At 66.7% G+C, this 10,154-nt stretch overlaps 1 protein-coding gene across 1 annotated transcript in view; it reads right to left on the bottom strand.

Annotated features, from left to right (window-relative positions):
* The window catches only part of MNEG_3292 (Nodulation receptor kinase), a gene marked incomplete at both ends in the record, with an annotated part of 8,913 nt that extends 644 nt beyond the window's left edge, over positions 1-8,269 (bottom strand). Inside the window, 16 exons of the mRNA XM_014048231.1 lie at positions 801-860; positions 1,023-1,118; positions 1,441-1,567; positions 1,832-1,921; positions 2,127-2,227; positions 2,452-2,526; positions 2,895-3,036; positions 3,187-3,284; positions 3,737-4,189; positions 5,002-6,341; positions 6,589-6,761; positions 6,927-7,015; positions 7,249-7,347; positions 7,599-7,738; positions 8,018-8,119; positions 8,209-8,269. Coding sequence (XP_013903685.1) covers positions 801-860; positions 1,023-1,118; positions 1,441-1,567; positions 1,832-1,921; positions 2,127-2,227; positions 2,452-2,526; positions 2,895-3,036; positions 3,187-3,284; positions 3,737-4,189; positions 5,002-6,341; positions 6,589-6,761; positions 6,927-7,015; positions 7,249-7,347; positions 7,599-7,738; positions 8,018-8,119; positions 8,209-8,269 — 3,246 coding nt within the window. The remainder of the gene's footprint in view (positions 1-800; positions 861-1,022; positions 1,119-1,440; positions 1,568-1,831; positions 1,922-2,126; positions 2,228-2,451; positions 2,527-2,894; positions 3,037-3,186; positions 3,285-3,736; positions 4,190-5,001; positions 6,342-6,588; positions 6,762-6,926; positions 7,016-7,248; positions 7,348-7,598; positions 7,739-8,017; positions 8,120-8,208) is intronic.
* Between the last annotated feature and the right edge of the window lie 1,885 nt (positions 8,270-10,154).

Raw genomic sequence — 10,154 nt, 5'->3', positions numbered from 1 at the left:
CCCGCCGCTGCCCCGCCCCCCTACGCCGCTGCCGCCACCTGCTCCGCTACCACAGTCCCTTGCGCCGCTGCCACCACCCGTATCACCGCCTCGGCCCCCCGCGCCGCCGCCTCCACCCATGCCACTGCCTTGCCCCCCCACACCGCCACCGGCCCCTAGGCTGTCGCCGCGCCCCGTGCCGCCGCTGCGGCCTTGGGCCGAGCCCCCCGAGCCGATGCGGGCGCCGGCGATGCCGCTGCTGCCGATGCTGATGCTCGTATCACAGGCGTCGGAGCAGCCCGGGCCTGCAGCGCCGCACGACGCCATGGGGTCGCTGTCGCCCGAAGCGCAGCTTTGCGGGTGCAAGCCGGCCCTGCTAGCTGAGCTGCCACTGCCCCTGGCACGCCGCCTGCTGCTTGAATGCGCCCCCGCCGCCGGCTCTTCCGCCCCCACAGTCGCAAGGCCGGCTTCGCCTGGGCCGTTGCTGCTGCCAGATCGCGGCATTGCGCCGGCGCCGGCTGCGGCGGCGAGGCTGCTGCTGCTGCTGCTGCCGCCCTTGCTGAGCTGGGAGAGGCGGCGCATCAGGCCGGCGCGCTCCGCGCGGGCCTCCACCTCGTCCTGGCGTTTTGGAGAGTTGCCAACAACAACAAGGTTAGCAAGACGGGCAACTTGGCTTGATCGGTATGATGGCATCTAGTCAGTCAGAGGTGTTCAACACCCTTTGACACACAAACAATCAGCACCAAGTCCAGCACGAGAGGTGGACGACCCTCCAGGCCATGTACGTGGGCTTGCAGCTGCCTTTGGATGTTAGCACTCACCTGCATCTGCGACTCCAGGTTTTCCAGCACCTCCATCACAGTCGGTCGCTGCCGGGGGTCCTGAGAGGAAGATGGACGGCCAGGAGCAGGATCGGCAACAGCGAGGGCCTTTGATTGAGACCAGCACCAGGCGGTGCGTGTTGCGTAGGTTTCACACGCCTGCAGCATGGCCAGCAGCCCATCAGGCAGGCATGGACCGATCATGCCCGCGCGGCGCCCCACCTCGCGCCAGCAGCGGCGGATGAGGTCGGCCATGCGGGGCGGTGCGTCGTCGGGCAGGGCGGGGCGCTCTCCCGCGATGGCCACTGCCACGATGATCTAGGGAGGGTGGGCCGATTTTGCAAGAGAGCAACAGAATCAATGCTCTGGCGGCGAGTAATGCCGTCTGATGAGAGGGCTGTCAGGATGGCGTCAATCAGCCGGCCTCAATGTGCACACCTCCGTGCTGCACGCCGGCAACCACATCAATACGAGAACCCCCGCTGGTCTTGATGTAGCTGGCCACCTCCCTCGGGGGCACCATTTGACGTTCTCACCCCAAACACTTTGCCTCCAACACACCAGTACGCGCCTTCACACACACATGCGCACGCCAACCCTTATCACGACCCCGATGAAGGCCAGCGTGACGCCAGCTCACCTTAAAGAGCACGTTGTAGGACTTGTTGCCCTCGGGGCCGCCCGCCAGGTGCGCAAAGGGCTGGCGGCGGGCCAGGCACTCGTACAGGATGCAGCCCAGGCTGTACACGTCAGCGGCCTCGTCCACCCTGGGGGATTGACACGGCCAGTGAGCGTCCGAGGTTGTGCAATCGCTGGGAGCGGGGTCGGCCAGTGGTGCTGAGTGCAGGCGTTTGCTCGGGCGATTTGGACGAACGCATGTATATCTTGGCATGTAGCAACTAGCCGCCGTGTAGCGCCAAGGTCGTCCATACAATCAGACACAGCCTTAGCAAGCCCTTGACCAACATGTGTGGCGGGGTGCAAGCGCAGTGTCATTGGCCAGGGGTGAAGGTGCTGCAAGCCCCTCGCACCTGCTGCCGTTGAAGAGCTCCGGCGCCATGTAGTTTGGGGTGCCGCCGGCGTGAGTCACCGAAAGGTAGGAGCGGTGCGGGTCCTTGAACCTGCAAAGAAGAGAGGGCATCAGGGGGATGGGGGCAGGGGAGGGCGCAGACCGACGAGGCGTCGTCAGTAGGCTGCGGCTCAGGCGCGCTTGAGAACGACACACACGCTCCAGAATGCGCAATGGTGCGGCCGCTTGAGTCGGCAGGAAAGGCAAATGGGCGTGCCATCAGGCATGGCAAGGTTGCCCCTTCCGTTAGAATCCACAGCGGTGCAAGGAGGGCGGGGGGCGCGCCGCCCGCGTGCCTGCTGATACCGAAGTCTGCAATCTTGGCGCAGCCCTGGCGGTCCAGCAGAACGTTCTGGGGCTGTTGGATATGATCAAAGGGTGAGTGGATCGGAATTCTGTTTATTAGTGGAGGCGTCCCAGGACGAGTGTGCGCGCGGCAGGCTCAGAAACGCCTTCAGCTCTTGAGCAAGCACGCGTTGTTTTGCGATTGCCCCATCAGAGGGCATCGGCACTGTTCAGGGTCGGGGTCCCAACCAGCAAAGCGTCCGCCGTTGCCGACGGCTCCTCCACACACACACAAACCTTGAGGTCGCGGTGCACCACTGAGGGGTGCAGGTAGGCCAGGCCGGTGGTGATGTCGGCCGCGATCTTCAGGATCTGGGGTTTGTCGCATTTGGAAGTGTCGTGTTGCGTCGCGAGTTGGGCGTCGCAGCGCCGTGGTGCGCGGGCGAGAGTGTGCATGCACGGCAACAGCGGCACCGATGAACAAGCAGTTGCCAGCGCAGGCGTCGGTGTGCGTCGGCACAGTCCCTCCGAGCCCGTCGGCTGCCTCACACGCACGCTTTCCTGTGCCAAGTTGAGGCGCCTGCCGCCTGCACACGACACCCCCAAAGGTCGACAGAACACCCGGTCCTCCCACTGGCACCCCCCAGCCGTAGACCTGGACCGCCACCCCACACGCAAGCGCGCTTGTGCACGCACGCACGCACGCACGCACACACGTACACGCACACGCACACGCGCACCTCCAGGTGGTCCAGGCGGCGCTTTGAGGGGGAGTAGATGCGCTGCGCCAGGTTGCCCCCCTCACAAAGCTCCATGATGAGGGCCAGGCGCGCCTTGTCCTCCAGGCAGGCGCCCAGCAGCTTCACCACGTGTGGGGAGTTCCTGGCGGTTTTGAATGTGGCGGTTTCATGTGGTTTAGGGGTCGGGTGCGTGGAGAGTTTTCGCGGGCCGATTTGAGGGTTCGTTTAGTGATTGGGCGTCCGATTTATCTCTGCGAGTCTGACATAGGCTTGAACCCCAGCATGCAGGCACGTGCAAGGCTCTTGCCTGAAGCAGGCGCAGAGGGCGACCTCCTTCATGAAGGCCTCGTACAGCTGGTCACTGTCGACAGACAGCAGCTTGACGGCCACCTTTGGGGGTGGGGTGGGGGGTGTGTGTGGGGGTGAAGTCGAGGTGATGCACAAGGAGGCGCGAAAGGGGTGGAGCGGGCGGTCTTGGGGTGCAAACAAACTGGGAGGGGGTGGAGGAGGGGGGAGATGGCGGCAGGAAATAGAATCCCGACAAGTATGATTCTCAGAGGGGTGTGAAGCAATGTGGTATCGACGCCCCGGATGCTGACACAGGCCGTTGGAGTTGAGGGTTCCACCTCAGACTGGTTGGTTGAGGTACAAGGAGGGGAGTGGGAGGCTGAGGGTCTGCGCGCGCGCGGCCCTCCTCCTACCAGCCGGCAGCAGGTGACGCCTGGTGCAAACCCTACCTCGGACATCGAAACGCGTATCACACCCCTGACACCAGCCCAGGAAAAATCATGGCCCAGCCAGCCCTCCCTCGACCCCTCCGCCAAAAGCAAACAGCTGGTCACCTTCTGCCCGCGCCACATCGCCTCGTAGACAACGCCGTAGCCGCCCCTCCCCATCACCCTCCCCAGCCGCGGCTCAATCTCCGCCTGAAAGTCGACATTCAGGGGCACAGGTGCCTGCCCTGGGATACACAGGTGGCCATCACGCAGCAGCCCGCTGCCCTCAAAACTGCCGCTGCCGCCGCCGCTGGTGCCAGCCAAGCCGGCCGCCCTCGCCTTGCAAGCGCCGAGCAGGCAGACGGACAGCGTGTGGGGGTCGGCGGCGAGCGCGGCCGCGAGCGCGGCGGCGGCCGGCGGCGGCGTGGAGAGCGGCAGCAGCGGCGGGCCGCTGGCGTGGGGCTGAATCACGGTGCGCGGGTGCTGCCGTGCGGCGCCGCCTGCCTCGGGCGCAGCCGGCGAGCCTGGCGAGTCGCAGCCGCCGTCGCTGCTGGTGCTGCTGCGGCTGAGAGCCCCCTCCTGCGCGGCCCGCGTGGCAAAAGGGGTGCCGCGGCTGCTGCCGCGCCTCATGACGCCCCTCCCGCCTTGCACCACGCCCCGAGCAGCGCCCGCGGCGCCTGCTTCTTCAGTGGCGGCGGCCGCGCGGCGCGCGGGGTCTGGGGGCGGCAGGCCGAGGGCGGTGCGGCGGCGGGTGACGAGGCGGCAGATGAGGAGTGGGTCGAGGGCCTCAGAGGGGAAGGCGTCATCGTGAAGGCACCCTCCCCAGGTCTTCCACGGCCTGTTGATGGTTTTGGGAGGCCAAACGTTTCAATTGTTCGCGGCAAGACGGCAGCCGTGTTTGACCAATCAAGGCAGGTGCCTGCCGCACGCAGCGCTGCTGTCAGGGCGGTCGCGCAGAAATGGAGCCCTGAAGCAACGGCGGCAGTGACGGCAACGCTCCATTCATGTCAGTAATCCCCACCTGCCTGCCTGTACGGGCAGGCAACGCACACACACAAACACACACACACACACACACAGCGGCTGCATCATGCGCCCCACCTGTTTGCAAACAGCTCGACTGCCCTCGGGCTTGCGCCCCCGCGGTCACGCACGCACGTCCCTGCCACCGCGCCTTCCTCCGCCCCCGCCGCCCCCGCCCCGCCGCCGCAGGCGGCGGTGGCGGACTCCGTCCCGAGGCGCCAGCCGGCGCTGCTGCCGCTGCTGCCGCGGCTGCCGGAGCCGCCGAACCATGCAGGAAGAGTGTGGTATTTTGCGAGGGGCACCCTGGAAGCTTCCAGCCCCGCCTCTTCAGTCGTGCTCAGCACCTTCCCGCGCCCGCCCCGACTCACAGTCGCCAAAGAAGCCCCCGCCTGCGCCGCGCCGCCGGCGCCCGCGGCCGCGGCCGCGGCACCAGCCTGGGGGCCGGCGTGCGTGATCGGGAGCAGAGGAAGGTGTGCGGGCGGCGAGGCGGCTATGGCAGCCGGGGAGACGCCGAGCAGGTTTGCCAGCCAGCTGGCGCCGTTGCTGAGGGTGCGGGCGATCTGCGGCCCGTAATCGGGCGGCGCGCGATGTTGCGGCGGCAGCGGGGAGAGCACGTCGGATTCGCCGTTGGAGGGATGGTGGCTGCCGCCGCCGCCGACGCCGCCGGGGGGGCCCCATTCTACGTCTCCGTGGCTCTGAGGGCGGCTGGGCTCCTTCTGCAGCAGCTGCTTCTCATACTGGCCCTCGCGCCGCCGCCGCCGCCGGCGGAGGGCGAACAGCGCGCCAGAGGCGGCGGCCAGCAGCACAACAGGCAGCGCCACCGCCACGGCCACTGCCGCGGACGTCGGCATTGAGCCGCCCCCGCTGCCGCCGCCGCTGTTGCCGCCGCCGTTCCCAAGCCCCGCGATGCCGGCGCTCGGGCCGGGCGCCGGGGTCTCCGCCGCAGAGCCCTGCTGCGGCGCCGGTGGCGTCGGCGCCGCCGCGCCGCCGCCGCCGCCACTGGCCGCGCCGGCGTTTGGGTCGGCGGGCAGCAGGACGCTTATCGCATCCAGGTCGCTGGAGTTTAGCGCCGCGGCATCGTCGACAAAGAGCCGCTCAGGCCAGTCCTGCGGGACCGCCGCCGCCAACCGCGCGGTACCAAAGCAGCAGTATGTCATCGATACGCCGCACACCCGCCCCGCGCCAGCCGGCGTCGGTCGGCAGTACGACCCCGGCGGCAGCTGCCCGTCCCCCGCGCCGCCGCCGCCGCCCCCGCCGTGCTGCTGCTGCTGCGCGGCTGCGGCCGCGGCCGCGCCGGGCGGCGCGGGGGCGGCCTTGGGGGGGCTCCCCCAAGCTGGCACGCCTGAAAGGAACGCCGGCATGCGGGGATTTGCCTGCAGCGCGCGGCGCACGATGGCGGCGTCCGTCCCGTTGGCGCCACGCCCCGCGGCGCCGCCTGCGGCGCTGGCGTTGCCCGCGGGCGGCGCTCCGGGCAGGCGCGGCGTCTCGAGCCAGCTGTAGTCATTAGACGAGTTCATGTTGGCGAAGAAGCGCCGCGGCTCCAGGCTCACGATCGCCTCAAACTCCGTCAGCCGCGCCGCGCTGGCGTTGCCGCCGCCGGGCGCGACGAGGGTGCCAGCGGCGGGGGCGGCCCAGACGTTAAGGCGGAAGCGGGCGCCGAAGACGCCGGGCAGGCCGGGGGTGACGTTCCACATGAGGCTGTCACAGCCTGCGTTTGGTGGCGGAGAACAGTCGAGCGCCGGAGAGAGGTGTAAGTTGTGGGGGATGTCAGAGTGCGAGGGACTGCGTGAGGCCGGAGGAGGGGTCGAGCGAGCGTGGGTGCACATGGAAATTGTCAGCTGGCGCGGCAGCTGTGTCATAGTGCCTGGTGAATCCAGCAACCAAAGCTGTGCTATATTATCAAATTTGACAGAACAGCAGAGCCACCCGCTGGCACAACGCTGTCAGCCACGCACCCACGGCCGGCGACGCGTCGCTGCAGGCCAGGCGGAACTGCGCCGCCGCCAGCTCTGCCGACACGTTCCCCGAGGCGTCCTGGTCCTGCATGTCCTCAGGCCCGTTGAACCAGTACGATATGACGATCTGGTCCAAGGGTACAGCACCCTTGGACGTGTCATTCAGCGTCACCCTGCAGTAACCGGAGCACCGCGGATGGACGTGAGCGAGAAGGCCGGGCTTGCAAGGCCACAGAAGGTGTGAGCTTGAAATGTACAAGTCAAGGAGGAGTCGCAGAGTCACAAAGCTCCCCAAATCTTGCACTGCTCAATCCTGCAATGCAGCCAGTCGAGCTCACTTGAAGTAGAACTGGTTGTAGTTGGCTGCGAAGAGGGCCGCACCCTGGTCCTCCGCACGTGCCTCCAGCTCAATCGGCAAGAATTCCACCTGTGCAAGTTCAAAGAAGCAGCGGGGCCAGGGGCAACCGGCCTTTGCCAAGCGTTCAGTGGAGCGAGGCAGGCGCAGCTGGTGCCGAAAGCTGCAGCGGACCCGCAAGCTGCAGCAAATTCAGCGGTCGCACGCGTGCAATTAGGAAGGTGCTAATTAGACATGCTATAGTTGCTGAACGGGGTCAATGGGGTCTACTGTGAAGATGGGGAGGGGTTGGACGCCTCACCCACCTTGAGTTGGTGCGGGTAGTCTGCACGGGCCGGGACAGCCATCTGCGCGGGCGCCTGCTGCTGCCGGCCCGCATCGCCGCTGCCCGTGGCACCAAGGGGCTGCAGGAACGGGCGGGATTGCACACAACAACATGAGTCAGCCAGGTGCAGGGATTTGAGAGCCCTTCATCTCCGCAGCCTCTGAAATGCATGAGGTAGCGCCTTGGGAGGCCGCCAGCTCGTCCGCGTGCAAGAAGCAGAAGCGCCAATGATATTCAAATGAAGGGGGCAGCCGATTATCCGCCTGGGTGAACGTGGCGGATCTCTACGCTAAACGGTCGGTGCGGCCCTGCGTGCACGCACGCGCGCACCCAGCAGAACTGGTTGTTGAGGAACAGCGCGTCGGGCGGCGCCACCCTCAGCGGCGCCGCGGCACTGGCGTTCTTGGGGCCTTGGCGGCCGACAAAGTTGAACTTCACGTCATCCGGGCCGGCAACCAGGTGGGTGGTGCCTGCATTTCAGTGGACGGAGTGAGGGGTGGTGAGACAGGCAGAAGGCAAGGGCGCTATACAGACCTGCAGCGGCGGCATCGATGGGTGTCAGCAACACCAGAGGGAACGCAGTAGGAAAGAGAGCTGAGGCCCGGGCCGAAGCGCCGCTGAGAGCCTGTCAGCAGGAGATGCCTGAGCTGCCACGCCAGTCCATGCAGGCGCGCCGAGCCCGGGTGAAAACTAGCTTGTGACAGCACAGTTGCGCAGAGCAGCACCCGCAGTCGCCCGCCGCGGCTCACTGAAGACGGCGGCGCGCTGCTGGCGGTGCATGGCCGCCGACGCGCCCGCCGCGGGCGCGTCAGCCGGCCGGTTTCCCGTGCTGAGGAATACGTCAAAGATCCCTGGAAGGATGCATGGCGGCGTGATGGGCGGTTGGAAGGCCGGGAAGAAGAAGTCGTGCGTCGTGGGCATACACGCCTGGAATACGCACAGGGTGGCTGGCGCACGGGGGTCTTGGGGTCTGGAATGCTAGCACAGGGGCAACGCTTCATTCACGAGGGTTGGGAGAGGGCAGCTGGCCCGAGTTGCCTCCAAACGTACGATCACCAGGCTTGCCCCATCAGCCAGCAGGTGGCGGCGGTAGCATGCTCGAATCGGCGGCCCACCAGGGTCTCCGAAGATGTCCCTCTGCAGCCTGATCTGCTCCCCCGCCTGGAACTGCCACCCCAGCACCCAGCTGCTGACATTCACCTGCCGGGCCAAGGCGAGAACACACGAACGCACGGTTGAGCAGCATGGTGGGTGCAGGCGGCGAGCTGACTGCTGCCCTGCCGCCGCTCGGATGGATTCGAATCAGAGCAGACCCCCTTCGCAGGCTTGCTTGAGCGCACGGCAGGCAGGGAGTTCTGGCGCACGACATGCGGCGTGCAACGCAGCGCTCATCCAATTGCCGACGGGGCAAGCGACGGTGGGAGAGACTGCACACACCCCAGGCGCCAGCCCACCCGAGGGTCCTGGGAGAGGATCGAGAATGTCCCCACAAAAATCGGCAGATCCACGTTCGAGACGGGCCGCGTCGTGTCGCCCAGGCTGGCGCCGTACTGGATGGTGGTGCTGCAGATCTGGGCGCGCGCCACGGGCGGCGCCGCGCACAGCAGCGCCAGCAACGCGAGCAGCAGCAGCCGCGGCGGGGGACGCGCGGTGCCGCGCCGACCCGCGCGCGGCGGCGGTGCACTGCGCGTCGCGCTAGGAGCTTGTGCGCTGCTGGGGGACTGTTTTGTGAATGAAGGGCTCTCCACGAGCCAAGCAGCGCTGCTGACAGGGGTGCGGCGCCGGGGCTGCGGCGACCAGCGACTGCTCTTGGCTGCCGCAGCCCCAGCGCAGCTGCTGCGGCGCATAGTTTCACGCGCTGCGGCTGACAGGGCCTGGGCGGCTGCGCATCTGCAGTGGCACGCTAGCCAGTACCATGCGGCCGCACCGCGGCGTGCCAACCCGCTGTCGGCGATCGTGCTGCGAGGGCGCAACGCCTCAAGAGGCTGCACCTCAACTGCCGCAGGGCTGGTCGTCTGGAGGTTTGCAGCCAGCACGATGAATCGAGCGCCTGGCTAGCGCACAGCGTGGGTCCGGATGGGTGTGTTGCGGAAACGGGCAGCGCGACGAAGACAAGCGAAGGTCGTTATCCTTGGACACCCGTTAAGGAATGGCGAGCCCTTCAGGCTCAGAAGCCAACCGTACTAATAGTCTCAATTACGCGTGTCGAGACAGCTGGGACACTCCACGGGCCGCCGGGCGGCCAGCCTTGGTACGAAGGTCACTCAACTGTGCCCCGGTAGGCTCGGCGTGGGCTTCAGCTCAGCGGTCTCAAACAAGCTTCTACTCTGTAAGATTGCTGTGAGCGTTCAACAGGGTCCCAGGCTTGCTGACATCAGCGGCGGCGGCGATGCTGAAAACGCTGAACGGCTTACGCACGCCCGACCACAGTTGTAATGAGGGCGCAGCAGCCACAGTGCAAAGACAAAAATGCACCACAAGAGAAGGGCATAAATCCAGGGAAATTGCATGCACGGACACAGCAGTGACTTCGGTTTGGACCTTCGTGTACTGCATCTGTAACATGCGCGGTGAATTACATGACTAACAGATGGCGGGAGGCGTCCCTGAATGCGCGGTAGACAGCAGCAGCACCGTGCAGATATCACAACGGTTGGGGTACAGGGTCTAAGACGACTTGCAACGCTCATCAAGTGCAACACTCTTCTTCCCCCGTGCAAAAAAAAATTGCGAGCAGAAAAGTCGAGGTGAGCGTGCTGTGCCATCCCGCCACGGTTGCGTCAATAGCCGCGCCGTCGCCGCCCTCGGCCCTGCCCCTGCCCCTGCCGCGGCCCCGTCGACCGCCGCCCCCTGGCGGTTCGCCTGCTGCCTCGTCGCGGCCGCTTG

Source organism: Monoraphidium neglectum, assembly GCF_000611645.1.
Source record: "Monoraphidium neglectum strain SAG 48.87 unplaced genomic scaffold scaffold00407, whole genome shotgun sequence".
Lineage (NCBI taxonomy): Eukaryota > Viridiplantae > Chlorophyta > Chlorophyceae > Sphaeropleales > Selenastraceae > Monoraphidium > Monoraphidium neglectum.
Note: the sequence above shows the minus strand (reverse complement) of the source record. Positions and strands in the feature narration are given on the sequence as shown.